The sequence below is a fragment of the Colletotrichum aenigma genome, assembly GCF_013390185.1.
Source record: "Colletotrichum aenigma strain Cg56 chromosome Unknown KSG_Cg56_contig09, whole genome shotgun sequence".
NCBI classification, from domain to species: Eukaryota; Fungi; Ascomycota; class Sordariomycetes; order Glomerellales; family Glomerellaceae; genus Colletotrichum; species Colletotrichum aenigma.
Genome location: NW_023500915.1, coordinates 2,276,929 through 2,292,457, shown reverse-complemented (window position 1 = coordinate 2,292,457; position 15,529 = coordinate 2,276,929). Strand labels below are relative to the sequence as shown.

Sequence of the window (15,529 nt, the reverse complement as noted above, 5' to 3'; positions counted from 1 at the left end):
TTCAACAATCTGACCATCCACCTGATCTTCCACTCGAAACAGCTCCTCATATTCGGTGGCTTTCTTGTTTACTTGTCTAGTTTGGAAAGCAGGGCCCCTGATTCGCAATGATATCTTCCCAAGAGATGACAGAGTCTGGTCAACATCAGCAGTGTTCTGTCCCAGCTCGGTCCTCATGTCGTATCTGCCAAAGTAACTGCCATCGCTGGAGCTGTTACTCTCGCTAGAGTTCTCAGAGCCATCCTCGGAATCGCTTTCGACTGTTTGCTCGAGAGGGGCTCTGTCACCCTTGACCACTTCGATGCCTACATCGAACCGTTAGTTACATCCACACTCTTTCTATACCCAATTCACAGGTTTAAGAGGACACAATAGGTTCCACAGGAAGTTCTTTTGGCGCGAAGATGTGAATGAGCTCTTACTTTTCAATAGCGTAGCATCCAAGTCAGTTAGCAAATTGAGGATGGTGATCTTTGTGAGCGAAGAACCCATCATCTCAACGTCCAAGGACGCCTTTCCATGTCCAAGCACTCCGATATTAGTTGCCCATATCCTGAGTCTATCTCGCTGGTTTTTGACCACCGAGATGGAGAGTTTCCCGTCTGATTTCTGGATGGGGGTTTCCAGACTGCATACAAGAAGATTGAAAGTTTCCACGCATTTTGTAATTGCCGCTGCGAGTGGAATCGGTATCGGCTCAGTCGTTGTTTGTGTCTCCATGGCATCGGAGCCAGAAACATCTAACGACCCGCTCAGAAGAAAGGACTGGAATGAGTCTCTCTTGATATATTGCCTCGGAGACTTCGAGTGAGTGAAACTGCTAGCTGGACTATGTCGACCGCTTTTTGGTGCGATAAGAAAGACGCAGTAGCATCGCACGTTGGGTATCGAGATAAGCGGGGTGGCGGAAATGCCTTACGGGCCGGCTTGATATCACGGGAAGCCAGAAATGGAAACGCCAAGTCTGACTGCATGAGCACTTTCTGTGCAACTTCAGTCACATGTCCAATGGCAGAGCCGCAGCCGCAAGGCTGCAGTGGCCATATCTACAATTGGCGAATGTGCGGGGGAATCGCAGCTTCTTTGTTATACAGCGTGTCACAGTCGGTCATACATTCGCATACAACGGTATCTGAGCTTTTGATTCAGCAGGTCAAGTAGATCCATGATAGACTAAGCAACAGTGTTGATTGATCCGCTTGAGGGCCAATCATGGCGGAGATCGCCGGCCTTGTACTCGGGGCCGTGCCTCTGCTCATATCTGCCTTGGAGCACTATCGAGACATCATTGATCCCGTTATTAGATTTAAGAATTGGAGGGGCGATCTTAAGAATAACATTCGAAGGCTAGCTGTAGAGCGCGCAACTTATCACGATAATCTACGAGTCTTGTTATCGAAAGCCGTGCGCTCCACCAAGATGGAGGAGATGATCAGCGATCCGCAGTGTGAACTTTGGACAGACGAAAACTTGACAGGTGACTTGAGGGACGAATGGAACAGCTCTTATGAGCCTTGCATTGATTTGGTTCGAGACATTGGAGAAAACTTGGAGACAATTGCAGCAAGTCTTAATATCGAAGGGTCGGACCAGGTTAGATGCTTACACCCGGGGCACTGCAGAGCCATGCTAACATCCTGTCTTGAAGATCACACGAGGAGGCCTGAGAGCTTTCGTGTCAGCCAACTGTCCAATATCAACGACGCAAGACGGCGTTTCCCGGTTCGAGTTTCGACGGCAAATAAGATTCACAATGAAGCGAAGTCAACTGAATAAAGCTATTGCATCGATAGAGAGAGACAACGACAGGTTGGGCAAGCTTCTGGATACGAAGACTAAAATCAACTCCATAAACGAGAGCAATGGTCTGTATTCGAAAGTCGATATCAAATTCGTTGCTCCGCTGCCGAAAATACGAGACAACGCGGCCAGAGTCCACCAAAGCCTCCGCACACGATTTTGCGCCGATCACGAGTGTCATCAGGCTGGATTGCTTCTTCAGCAACGGATAAGGAGGCGGAGAGAACTGTCAAAGCAAGAAATACTGAGAAATGTGGGATCACCGGAATGCTTCTGCGTTTCCATGTGGAAGTTCTCTGAGATGTCCTGGATCGACACAGAGATTCGTGTCTATGACGAGTCTTCCGCCAGCACAAGGTATCCATATTATCATCGCCTTCACGCACATAGATGCAATCATTACTGACTGAATCAGTCAAACCGGTTCTAGTGTATCTCGTATGGTCATCACAGGCCCGAACATTCAGACCACGCTGAACACAAGCGTTCCAGTTTTGGGGACATTGGCGATCACCGACATCTGCACCGCTATCCACGGCGCAATCTACCCTCAAGTAGGACTAGAGATAGACCAATCAGGTATCCTTCGAGGTCTATATAAAGTTGAAACTAGGCAATACCACCTGGCCGCTAATTTCGTCACCATGGATCACTTCCTCCCTGTGATTCATAGGAGGGATCATTCTATGCCGGACCTGTATTACCTCGCTCTAACCTTGGTTTCATCCGTGTTGCAACTGGGAGAAACACCGTGGCTTGTACAATCATGGAGCCGGCAACGGATCGCCTTTCTGCGACTGGAAGATGGTAGCCAGTCGTCCGTGGATATCAAGCATCCATACCTAGCTTGCCAATATGACTCTGGTAAGCTGTCTTGGAAGTTATGAGATCTGCCACTTTACGTTACTGACCAAAAATAGATACCGCAGTGCCACAACACGAGGCCCAGACTGCTGTACTACGGCTGCGCAACCGACGAACCATTTTGGCGCTCGCCATTATGCTCCTTGAACTCAACTTCGGAACGCCTATCGAAAACATCAGGACAGAGTCAGAGATGGGGCCAGATGGGCAGCCACACGAGCAAACGGATTTCCTCACCGCACAGCGATGGTTCCTTCAGAAGGAAAATAAAGGACAACTAACCAAAGGGTTCAAAAGCGCGATTTGGCACTGCCTCCAATTTTCCACTCACTATGCTGCGTCATTTGACAACGACAGCTTTGTTCAAACCATTCAAGAAAAGGTGCTGGAACCAATTGAGCAGGAGTTTCTTGGGACTTGGGTAGACTTTTAGAGATCGCGGATCCAATTTACGTACTATACTACAGGAAGCGTCTACATTCAACTGTCCAAGTTCAATAAAACATCCAACGATCACACCCATTTCATGAAGTCAGCCTCAATTCAAAATCCTGCGCATGAATTCTAAATGCGTTACTCTTTCCGACTTGCTATGATCATGAAATGATTTGAACAACCAGATCTCTAGCATATATATCCAGGAAATAGGGGGGCTAACGGTTCCTCATTCGATAGTGACGGCCTTTGTCTTGCTTCGCTAACTTACATGATCTGCGGTGCTGTCGACCAAGCCCTGAAATTCGCTACCATTTTCCAAGATCAAGTTCACCACTTCTTCATGACCTCCATCGATGGCATAATCTAAGGGCGTAGCGCCCGAATTGTCCATAATGGTTGCATCTGCTCCATGGTTAAGCAGGATTCTCACGGTATCGATATGACCGCTTATTGAAGAGATATGAAGTGCCGTGAAGCCGTCATCATTCCTGTAGTTTACCCCAACGCCGTCTTTCAGCATGAACGGTACGATTTCAGGGTTTATGTGCTGAGGGGTGGTCGAGCCCGACGGGGCTGAGCCCTTCTTGTCGAGGGACGCTCCATGTTTGATGAGCAAGGTGACGATGTCTTCCCGTCCGTTCTTGACGGCCAGGTCCAGTGGACCCTCTACTTCGGTTTTGAGGTTCGGGTCTGCCCCATACTCCAGCAGCGTCTCCACTACGTTGGTGTGGCCATCTTTGACGGCATAGGAGAGCGGCGTGATTGATCCAGCGATACCGTTAGGATCAGCACCATAGGTCAGCAACAACCGAACGTTGGGTTCATGTCCGTTCTGAGCGGCTCCTTCGAGGGCCAAATGGCCAACCATTCCGTACAAACCAGTCAGCAACCTTCCGCTTCGATCAATCAGCTTTCCCAGCATGAAACTTAGCGTGGAGTGATGTCCTCGTTCCGCAGCTACTATGATTGGGGAGTAGACGCCGTCTATGCTGGTATCCCAAAGTACGCCATCCTCAGGAAGCATTGTGTCCAATATCTCCGTCAGCCCGAAGTAGGCCGCAAGATGAATGTTTGTCCATTGTTTCGGGTACACCTGGCTCCATCCCGAAGAGTGTGACTCTGTATCATCCACTTTCAAGGCTTGGACAGCTGCCTGGACGTTGACATCCCTTCTAAGAAATCCCAAGATGGCGCCACGTACTCTGTCTTTGGCTTCTGTATCCGTTGCATCTTTATGCTTGTCCAGCGCTTTTCGGGCATAGAGACCCCATGCTAGAGCCGCGTGTATGTAGAAAGGATGTTGAAGCAAGCGTTCTTCCCACTCATCGTCTGACAGGCAGGGACCTGCTGCAAAAGCATCCATGGAGAGATACTTGCAGCAAATTTCCGTTTGTTCCTCGGCGGCGCCTGGAAACCACGTATCCCGTGTTTGACGAAAATACTCGTCTGTCGTGTGGTGAAAGAATGTCAGACAGTTCTCTGAGCTTTCCAGGACAAGCCCAGCACAAGAAGAGATGACTGCGTTTACATCCAGAAATGTCCCAGAGTCTGAAGCGCAGTCGTTGAGAATAAACCCTATCAAGTTTTGGGCTTGCGGCTTTTCCAAAATATAGTCAGAGTGCGCCATCCATGCACTCAGGGTGTTGCCCATCTTCGATTGTTGGACGCGCAGCATGATCTTTTTATAGAAGTCGTTGATGGCTCGAGAATTCTGCAACAAGGCAAGATTGCTCAAGTATTCCATTCGTTGGCTGTCCTTCAAGGCATCAATATGGGCTTTAGCAAATAGAAACCTAGCTTCGTTAGATGACTGCTCCCGAAAGGCCTAGGTTCCGACTTACACTCCTTCTGCAAAAGTCACCGTCCTCTCCTCAAGTTCCTCTAGTTGTCCTGGATAGATATTAATTGTCATCGCCGTAGCAAGAGATTTGAGTGCATATGCTGATATGTCAGCTTCCGTGGCCCGCAGATCCTGGATCGGGAAGTCCAGTAACGCGTTGTGGATCGTCGGGATAATTCTGGAAGTGAAAAGCAAGCTGACTTTTGGTTGCCCAGCAATGATGTCCAGTAACCACTGGATGAATTCTGTGTCTCGTGCTCGCAGATCCAATCCATCAACGACGACGAAGACTCTCGATAGTTGGGATCCAGTCCAAAGATCTTGCGTTGACATTTTGTCAATTGGCAAGTTACTGTTCTCTTCGTATTTTGCGGAATTTGACTTCTCGGGGCCGCGGAGCTGGGTCAAGAAGCTTTGAATTAGTTTATCCGTAATGCCTTCTTCTTTGTAAACTTCACAGAACAATCCCACGACTCCAATGGACTCATCGTTCCTGAACCTCTGTCTCAGGTCTTCAAGCACCACTGAAGCTAGAACAGATTTTCCGACACCAGGCACGCCCAGAACTAGGCGTTTCTCCCCGGCTTGGGATAGCCATGTCTGATGGCTGGTTGAGTTCAAGAACCATTGCCAGGTACCCGGGTGTCGCTGCTGTAAGTAGTAGTTAAAGGCAAAATCATCATTAGAGATTTTGTTTGGGTCTGGAGCATTATCCTGGCTTTCCTGTTTGTCCTGGAAGTTCTCTTCGAAGGGAATTTCCAGCTTGAGAGACGCAACATCGGGAGAAGACGATGCCTTGGAATTGATGTCTGAGAATTTTAGACTGACATCCAGGAGAGAAGATTCGGACCGATTTCCCTGAGCAGCTCCGGAATTGCTCCCATGCGTCGGCTCATCCTCTTCTAGTGCATGTCGTGGAATGGAGAAAGAAGCAAGTCGTTCCATGTGAAAGGCCATATGATCTGTGAGGGAGGTCTCAAACGGGCCGCTAGATAAACAAAAGGGACAAGTTTCGCGCACATCCGTTGTGCTAGCATGTGCGAAGCTAGCCATACCCTGTATCTGAGCCTGGCTTAATGTAGCATGGGATGCTTCGAGATGCCTGACCAAGGCATCTTTCGACCTAAATAGATCTTTATGCTCAAAGCAGCGCCATACCCTACGATGAACACGGGATTCGTGTTCCAGCCAGGCAGCCTTGCTGCTGTGCATCGCACTCGACTCTATGCAATCGGCGTATGTACACATGTACGGTTGAAGATCTTGTAGAATATGTTCCCTGAAAGAGGTTCAGTCTCAAATGGTCCTAATAGTTCCAATCTACGGTGAGTTCTTACCTCCAACGCCGGCCTCTTCCTTCTCGAGCGGCGCATAAGACATGGCAATAAGGGCACACGAACTCCAACTGATCGGGCTTGATTAGAGGCGGAGCAGGGAGCTCCGACGTTCCATCGTCCCCAAAAGCTGTTGAAACATAGGATATGGTGGACACGGAGTCGATATTGTCTCCGTCGTGGTGGTACTTTGTCGCGTCTGTTCCAGACAGTAATGTGCGCCCAGCGGAACTCGGTACATGGGACTCGACAGGCCGAGAGTTTGTGTTGAGACCTTCAGAAGACCGCAAAACTCCCAGCGGCACGGCTACTGGGGGCTCACTTGGTCGAGCTGTGGTTTCTCTTGGTTGTGACGGTCGATCATCCTTTGCAAGCTTCTTGGCATGTCTCCGCCAGTATGCAAAGACTCGCCGCCTGCTTGTGATTGACTTGCTCCAGCGATCAACGAGGTAACTCTCGAGCATACCGCTACTCTTCTCAGCCGCAGCCGAGTCAACAGCCGCCGGAACATGGAGATCATCGTAAATTTCTACTGCAGCTTGATTCTTCCGAAGCTGCCGAAGAGTTTCTTCAACATGCTGTCGATCAAGAGTGCAGTAAGCTTCGAGTAAGTCGCCCATCGTCGTTCCATCGACAGGAACTAGCTCCTTATGGTTCAGAGCCTTGTGGTCTAGATGCGCAGTTCTGTTTGCAGGCCCCCTGATTCTGAAGGATAATTTGACGAGTGATGACAGGATGTGATTTATCTCGGCAGTGTTCTGCCCTAGTTCTGTCTGTTTCACGGGGACTCTTGAAAAATCACCGCCGTCGTCTGAGCTGCCGCTTTCACTGGAATAGCCTGAACTGTCATCCATATCGTTTATGAGCGTTTCTTCCAAGGGTGGTCTTGATCCAGTCACCACCTGTTCGCCTAGTCATTCGATTAGCGAAAATGTTCGTCATTCATCTGCCTGGATTCTCTGCCAAAGATACAGGAAATCGGATTGGCTTCGTACTTCTCTTGATAGTGTTTTCCAGCTCCTTCAGCAGCTTGTATACGGTGCTGTGCATAAGACTTGAATCCATCAAACGAAAATCCAATGACGCTCTGCCTCGTTGAAGGGCTCCGAGGTTGGTTGCCCATAGTTTGAAACGATCTTGCTGGTCTCGCACAACTTGTGAAGGGAGCTGTGCTTTGAACTTGTCGATGGCAGTTTCTGAGCTGGACTTTAAGGCGTTGAACAAAGACATGCATGTTCTAGTGGTCTCTGCAAGAGGAAAAGCCTGTTGTGATTCCATGATATCGGTTTCCGTCTGAGAGAATCTTGCACTTTTTGGACCGCATTATCCGTTCTGAGTACCGCGGCGATAATAGTCGTTCCCAGTAAACGACACTATAATGTTCCAGACGTTATTTGGATGAGAATTAGGTACAATCGGAAGGTCAAACTGAAGTTCTCAACCGTATTAGTGACCCTGGAATTTGGTTTACTGGAGGTCTGAACGATCAGGCAGAGCAAAATCACGCAACGATTAAGTATCATCCACAGCTGATTTCGAGATAAGGCTCGGGTCTGGCAAGGTACTTCCGGAAAGAGGGGTATTCACTTGTATCTCATCGATGGAACGGTCCAATTGGAATCATTCATTCTGCAAGGCTCCTGTCGTTCTAGTTCAGCTCAGCTCGGTTATGCAAGCTGACGGAGCATCATCCAACCATTGTAACTCCTACAGTCGAGTTCCCAACTTCTCTCGTCTCCCTGCGACCCTCGGCATTTGACTTTGAACCAAGATTATAGCAAGTTCTATGACAGTTTCTAAAGCTTACAAGCTTTAGCATTGGCCTTCCAGATGGCAGAGATCGCTGGTTTGGTTCTCGGTGCCGTGCCTCTCGTCATATCTGCCCTGGAGCATTACCAGGAGTTCGTTGACCCTGCCGTGGCCTTTTTCAAATGGAGAGGAGAGTTGTCAAAAGTAATTTTGCGCCTGGTTACCGAAAGAGCCACGTATGACCAAAACCTTCGACTGATGCTGGGGCGAATTGTGAGCCACGATGAACTGGACCGGATAGTCGAAGACCCCCAAGATCACCTCTGGACGTCCAGAGAGCTATTATTGGACCTGAAAAGCGAGTTAAGCAGAGCTTACGGGCCATGCATGGCATTAGTGAAGGAAATGGAGGCCGTCATGGTGACCATCGCGGCTGGTCTAGACATTGATGGCTCGGACCAGGTTAGAGGATCATGAAGCAGAGGCTGGTGATGCTATGCTGACAGAATTGCAAACCAAGGTTTTAGATGATGGACTTCAGACCGTCATATTAGCAAACCCACCAGTCTCAAAGACCCCTGACCCTCGCCAGCGCTTCCAATTCCGGAAGCGCGTCAATTTCACCATGAAGCGTCGGACGATCGACAAGAAGCTCACCGAACTAGAAAGCTGTAACAGGAAACTTCGAGACTTACTAACGGGCGCCGATACGATCAATGCAATTCAGCAGGACGAGGGGCCTACCCGGAGACCGCGCATCCGCTTCGTGGCACCCCTTCAGAGCATCCGCGCAAACGCCTCGAGAGTCCATGGAGGGCTCTGCGGGCGGTGGTGCTCGGATCACGACTACCATCAGGCGGGGCTGCTTCTAGAACAACGCATTGTTCGACGCATAAAGAAGAGCCGCAAGGGAAACGTGATGGAGGCGGGTAAAATGGATCGCTTTGGAGTTTCACTATGGCGGGCTGCGGTCATGACATGGCTTGATACGGAATTCAGGATTGACGACTCTTTCATAATGTCCAGGTAAAGTTTTGACCTTGAACAAGAGTGTTCCGTGGTTCTAACATACAATGTAGAAGCGAAAATGCACCAAAGGTGACATTCTCAATGGCAGAACTAAAAGAAAGCCTAGATGAGCCCAAAAGCATAACAGCCCTAGAGGTGAAGGACATATGCACGACCATCGAGGAAGCTATGCATCCTCACATTGGCTTCGCCATCGACTCCTCGGATATACTGAGGGGACTGTACCAGGTTGAAACCCAAAAATGCGCTCTCGCCCAGAGCCATACGACACTGGACGAGTTCCTGCCATCGATCAAGCGCCATGACTACGTGCTAGCAGACTACTACTGCCTCGCCGTCACCCTCGCGTCTTCAGTTCTGCAGCTCAGCGAGACCCCCTGGCTACATCAACCATGGAGTAGGAGGAGCATCGCCTTCCTACGTTTGAAGGGCGGAAATGCCTCGTCGGTGGACATCAGGCACCCCTACCTTACGTGTCAATACTGTGCCGGTAAGCGGCCTCATGTTGTCTATTCCCACCACCTTATCTACAGGTCTAACATCCAGATTTACAAGACGAGCCATCGCCCCAGTTCAAGTCTGGCATCCCACCCGCCGGGCGAATCAACATGCTCGCCCTCGCCATAATGTTAGTAGAACTGAAATGCGGCTGTCCAATCGAAAGCTTGAGAGAAGACCAAGATCTGCCACCAGACGGACAGCCAAACATGTGGACCGACCTCTCGACGGTGACGAGGTGGCTCGATGTCCAGGTCAATGAGGGCAATCTCAGCTTTGGGTTCACGAGCGCCATCACTTATTGTCTTCAATGCTGCATCAACCCATTTGCATCGCTGGATGATACGGACTTTGTCCAGTCGATCGAGGAAAACGTCTTGGAACCGCTGGAGAGAGAAATGCAACAGCTGCTGTACGGGTAGAACACGATGTTTCTACATGGCTATAGCTACCCGTATTTGATGAACTCACTGCGAAGACGAGGCTTGTAGTTGGGGAAAATGAAACTTGACCATGCCAGTCTGGTGGCTCTATACGTCTTGCAGAGAAGCGAGAGACGGTGCTTGAAAACAAAACTTGTGCACAGCCCTTCACTACGCGGCCGAAGCAAAGCTCTAGATACGTAATGATTTTGAACAGACAAACGGGGTTCTTATCTCCTAGTTGGCAGAATCCCAACGTGCCTTTGCTTTGGCCAAGTCAAACAGCGGCAGTGAGGCGTATATGCAGTTTCCGGATGAGCTACTAGCCTCTCTCCCCAGCTCCTCAGACTGTCTCTTCTATCGCGCTCGAAATGCTTTGTTATCTCTAAGCCAAGGGATATCCAACTTTCCCAGATTGTGTTGATGTCCACTCATGCATTTCGTCATGGAGTCGGCGAACGGAAGCACGAGTGACAAGATGAAGACCCAATAAGCGACTGACAAGTATATATACTGGAGTTGTCGCTATCTAGCTATGCATCAAACTTCAAAGCCGAGAGCGCAAACTATCCAAGCTCGCTCGGCATAGCGACGCTCTTGTACGAGATGGCACCATAACTTTTCCCCGACGGATCTATCCAGTCACTCAACCGCCATCCATACCATACGCTCCATTCTCCCAGCCCGATAACGTCGCCTCCATCATGACCACTCTATGAGCAACGCTTCGGCCACCCCCGGACAAGATCCGAGAAAGAAAAATGGATGGAAATATGCGCCATCTGAACGCCATGCCATAGATAACAAGACTCCGGAAACGCCCATGACATATGCCAACGTATATGATCGATGTACAACCTCAACTCCCAAACACGCTGCGTCATCTCATCAAGATAAATGTGAAATAAGATGAAACGTAAATGAAATGTTGCAACTTAGTGCCAGCCACCATGCATGCGGTCGTTATCCTCGTGGATACGGAAACCAATCCCATCCTCGGCACCGGGGACTTGCCAACCGCGCTGAGTGCTGGGGTACTCAGATGGCTGGCTGCTCACATCGGATTGAGCGTCGTCGTTGGCACCCACTGCAGGGGAGAAGAGTGGATCGATGTTCTCCCCATCCGACATATGGTCTTGGTCCTCGATACCAGGCCAAGGCTCATCCTCAGGCTGCCGCGGGTGCGATGAGTCACCGTCACGCACTGTAACCATGTGAGTCACCTCGACACTGTAGTCGCTGCCATCCTCATCATAAGGGTTGGTGCTCCCGTAATCCGGGTCCAGGTTTTCGTCATCCTGCACGTCGTCTTCCGTATTGGAATCTTCCACTACACCACCGGAAACACGTGGGCGTGACTCCGTGAGCGGCGCGTTGCTGTACGGGGTAGCGTAGTACATCGGCGTAATTCCACGACCGGTTTGATGGCGCTCATCCGCGGGGATGAAGCCGGGCGCAGGGCTGGGCGAGATAGTCCAGCGAGGTGTGTTACGAGGGCGACTAGGCGAACGAGTCCGCCGGCGTTTGTAAGCATTTGACATTGCTGCTGCTGTCGCTGCCGCCATGTTCGGAGGACTGGTCCGGATCTGAGCGGCCAGCTGTCGTTGCCCAAATGACGACACGCGCCGCTTAGTGAAGGCTGGTGAGTAGTTCGCAGGGACTGATGGCGGCATTGAGGTGGTGCGGATATAGGGCGGCTTTGAACCCTTCCGATCCCTCATCATAGTCTCTCTCAAAGGAGTCTGGCCACGAGTCATCATCGGACTAGACGATCGCATAGACGATTGCATCGTGATGTGGTGAAGCGAAGGGGAGGCTGACACCCTCTGCCTTGCTTGTCGGATACTCAACGACGACTGAGAACTGGGGACCTCGTCCAAATGATCATTCCATGCCCAGTAGTCTTCGCGGGCATCCGCTTCAGGAACCTCCTGCGTCGATTGAGCATCGGGATAAAAGCGGCTTGTTTCCCGAAGACGTTGCCAAGTCCAGCCGGACTCAAACGCCTGCAAGTCCTGCAGGTAAGCTTCAGGCTGAGTGATAAACAGACGAGGCTCAGAGGAGCGCATGACGACAGAGTGGAGGAACGACACGTCCCATATAGCGGGAGTGATCATCTCTGCAGGTGTCAAGAAACGGAGGCGAGAATCTTTGTGGACCTTGCGGAGAGGCACCCATGATTGCTGGAGGCCCAAGAAGCGATCGGCCTTCCCATCAAAGCTCCGCCGGCGAGAAGGTGATGGCGTAGCGACCGAAAAGTCGGTAAATGTGTTGGAGAAGGCAGCATGCATGGCTGCCTGAACGCTCCTGGCGTCGGTGCCTTTGATGGATATGGTCCGTATGAGGCCGCGACTCCTTAGTCGTCTGTCGATGACGCTCGTTGGGCCGCACGCCTTGGCCATGAGCCATTCGTGGTCATGGCCCGGAGCGGCCCATTCCGCGCAGAAGGGCGACTGGGCCCTCATTGTCAAGCCGCTGTTAGTGTTGGGTAGCTGTGTCCACTCATCCAAGCTGGAGTGAACGTCAGCCTTGAAACCTTGAAGCTCTTGCCAGATGCGCTTGAGAGGAAATGGCATAAAGACAACTTCAACCTCCCATGGCCGGGCTGGTGAGGGCATTTGCGACTGAAGCTGGAAGAGCTGTGATTGTAAGGTTTGGATTTGACTGAGCATCTCATGTGAGTGGGCGGCGCAGGATGTTGTGCTTGTCGCGGCGGAGACGACACTGTTGGTCGACTCATCGACATTCTGCCGGTCGCGACGGCCGACAAGACTGCTGGTATCGTTCATGACCTTCTCAACCTCCTCCATGCGCACCTCGAGATCGGTGACGCGAAGGTCGACAGCATCATGCTTGTCATGGCATTCATCATGTCCAGCTGCAGAGAAGGAAACGTTTTCCAGCTTTTCCAGGCGGCTCTCATGTCCCTGAACGGTATCTGATAAATGGCGGAATGTTTCGCGGGATGGTCCTGCAAACAAGGCGTCTACCTTTTCCATGGGTCTTGGGGACTGCGCTCTAGGTGTCTCTGCGCCGCTGTCGCTATGGGGAATAGTTGCGCCATCATCCTTGGTAGACTGGCAATCCGGCTGAGCAAACGTAAATCCGGCATCCTGGAGTCTGTCCTTTCGCGGTGTCCTGGGATTAGAAGTAACACCACTTAGTGTCTGAAGACCCCTTCCGGCAAAGGGACGAAGGTAGCGGGCCTGGCTGGAGGAGGTGGTGGAGCTGGCCTGAGATGGCATTAGACATTGAGCTGGTATTGGCGGCAACGTGGTATTAGTTCCAGGCTGGGACTGTATGAAATCGCCCCAGGGTAACGTATCCTGTAAAGAAGACTCCGGGCGCTGGCTGGGTTGGTCCAGAGGCCGAGGCCTGTGTGGTTCCTCGGGCTTGTTAGGGGGCATCGCCATGGCGGCATCCAGGTTCATAAACTCCATGGTCGGGGTAAATCCAGCGGGCATGCGGAAAGACATCTCGGGCATCTGGACCGGACTGAGAGGTTCCCTGGACATCCTCGGCTTCTCATTCTCCTGTCCGGTGATGTGGGCAACGGGCGCGGCGAAGAGCGCGGGCGCATTGGCGGCGGTGGGAGTCTGCGCAGGCGCCGGCGCTTCGCTCCCAGCCCGACCGCCATCGTCGTGATAGCAAGCATGATGGGAGCACATGCACCAGACAGAGTTGTCAGCGCCCAGGGTATCTGCGTATGCTCTCCCTGCGGCAAAGCGACTCCAAAAACGACGGCATCCACACTTGGCTCCATTGGCGCCGGGCGTCAAGTCCACGTAGTTGCAGCCTCCTCCGGGAAGGGAGACTGGGGAGCGCTGGGGAGCGCCATCAGTGTAAATGTCGAAGAAGGATGAGCCCGGGAGAGGAGCATCGAACGGTGTTGCTGCCATTGGCGGCAGTGATATTCATCGGAGAGGTTGGGTGATCGGTGCGGCGGCGGCGACGGGGATGGCGCTGGTAGGTAGGCGAAAGGTGGAATGTTGGGATGAAGATGGGATATCGGTCGCGCGACGATGTTGACTCGGGATGTTGAAGAGAGGAAGTTGGTGAAACGAGAAGTGAGAGAGAGAGAGAGAAATCGCTAGGCGGCCCAAACCAGGGCCCAGCTGGGTCGCAATCCGAGAGACCTAGAACATGGCAGCTGGTGCGAATGTTAGCTCTGTCCTATCCTGTGCTGTCCGGACCGGCAAGGCAAGGTATACGGCATGCGGGATGCGGTATGTCCAGGCTGGAAGTCGGCATTCGCAAGCCCACCGGGGGAATCCTAAGGGCCGACGCAACAACCTGGAAAGCAAATGCACCCACCCAAACACGGAAGAAGATATGTGAGCAGCACGGCAATGAATTGGCGATAGGGTGCTCTTTTTATAAACGCGTGCGCTTTTGCGTAGCTGATGTGCGCGACTCGAAGAATGGCAGGCGAACCGTCGAGGCGAATAATTGACTGGAGGGGAACGGGGTGTTGTTGATGAAAGTGAGGCGGCGACGGGATTGGGCGACGGCGGGACGAGCACGACGGATTGAACGACGACTGGGACCGTTGGCCGATGGAGGATGGCGGGGGGGTACCACGGAGAGAGCAGGAACGAGGGAGGAACCAAGTCACAACCCCAGTAGCACAGATGGCATGGGGATGAGAGATAATTGTGGAGCAGAGGAGAGAGGGAAACAGTCAGAATAGAGTGTTGGGTAGCATCCAGAATCAATATGGCCGAGTTTCTCCAGTTGTCGGTATCCGTCGTCAGTCAGTTGATGCGTCTCGTCGACGTGTTGTCGGAACAGAATGGTTCAAGAGATGCAGATGTTTAGTAATGACTCGAAAGAGGATGCAGGAGTTCCTGATATCCCGCGCCTTGTCCTGAGGCCTCTGTCGGTGTCGGGTCAAAATAAGGTCATGATGTTAGCGCTGGTGGTAGTTGAAGTGGACAGGCAGCTAACAAGAGCTGTGATGTCGCAACATGAACTCATTGGAGGAGGTGGTGGTGGTGTGCCTGGTTGCTGCTAGATAGCTGTACGTACAGAATAGGCGCATGCACTATGCAGGATGCGCGCTATCTGTACGCGAGGTCGGTGGTCGCCTCCTCACCCATCCACATCACCCACCAGCTATGCCATGCATCCATGGCACGGCAATGGGCCCTGTGTGGACGGCTTCAGAGCAGCAAAATCGGCTGTTTGGGGGGATGAACAGTGAACTGTCTGCTTCCACTTCAGCTGCTCTCCCTGCTGCAGGTGGCAGGCCGCAGCAGCTGGCGCTTCTGGCGCGCGACCTCCAAACCCAGCAAGCAACCCTTGGAAGCACTCGAGGAGGGGAGAGAAACAGCAGAAAAGAAAAAAAAGATGGAAGAGACCGCAACCTCGACGCGTAAAGTGTCCAGGTGGTTCGCGGCAATCCCTGCAAGCTCCATGTTCCTGGTCCGCAGCGGAAGCATCCCATTGGCCCGACGCGCTTCGAAAGCGCAGGTTGAGCGACTCGGACCCCTCCACTCCATCCCTCGCCCGCCCTTCTCCACCTGCGCAACTTGTATCTCGCAGAGCACAAACTC

The 15,529-nt window shown here is 51.8% G+C and overlaps 5 protein-coding genes across 5 annotated transcripts; 3 read left to right on the top strand and 2 right to left on the bottom strand.

Moving 5' to 3' along the window:
- Positions 1-1,212: 1,212 nt before the first annotated feature.
- Positions 1,213-1,667, top strand: CGCA056_v013277 (uncharacterized protein; the record flags this gene model as incomplete). Its single annotated transcript, XM_037328521.1, has 2 exons — positions 1,213-1,593; positions 1,662-1,667. The coding sequence occupies 2 exons, from the start codon at positions 1,213-1,215 to the stop codon at positions 1,665-1,667; spliced, it is 387 nt and encodes a 128-aa protein (XP_037172644.1).
- Positions 1,668-2,101: 434 nt separating this feature from the next.
- On the top strand, positions 2,102-3,097 carry CGCA056_v013276 (uncharacterized protein; the record flags this gene model as incomplete). The annotated part of the gene is made up of 3 exons (XM_037328520.1): positions 2,102-2,157; positions 2,216-2,664; positions 2,721-3,097. The coding sequence occupies 3 exons, from the start codon at positions 2,102-2,104 to the stop codon at positions 3,095-3,097; spliced, it is 882 nt and encodes a 293-aa protein (XP_037172643.1).
- Positions 3,098-3,361: 264 nt separating this feature from the next.
- On the bottom strand, positions 3,362-6,322 carry ANK3-1 (Ankyrin-3; the record flags this gene model as incomplete). Its single annotated transcript, XM_037328519.1, has 4 exons — positions 3,362-4,895; positions 4,944-5,751; positions 6,195-6,221; positions 6,280-6,322. 4 exons carry the CDS (start codon positions 6,320-6,322, stop codon positions 3,362-3,364), a joined length of 2,412 nt encoding a protein of 803 aa, XP_037172642.1.
- Positions 6,323-8,106: 1,784 nt separating this feature from the next.
- CGCA056_v013274 (uncharacterized protein) lies at positions 8,107-9,974 on the top strand (the record flags this gene model as incomplete). Its single annotated transcript, XM_037328518.1, has 4 exons — positions 8,107-8,487; positions 8,546-9,051; positions 9,105-9,544; positions 9,601-9,974. 4 exons carry the CDS (start codon positions 8,107-8,109, stop codon positions 9,972-9,974), a joined length of 1,701 nt encoding a protein of 566 aa, XP_037172641.1.
- A 935-nt stretch (positions 9,975-10,909) lies between these two features.
- CGCA056_v013273 (uncharacterized protein) lies at positions 10,910-13,873 on the bottom strand (the record flags this gene model as incomplete). The annotated part of the gene is made up of 1 exon (XM_037328517.1): positions 10,910-13,873. One exon carries the CDS (start codon positions 13,871-13,873, stop codon positions 10,910-10,912), a length of 2,964 nt encoding a protein of 987 aa, XP_037173268.1.
- Between the last annotated feature and the right edge of the window lie 1,656 nt (positions 13,874-15,529).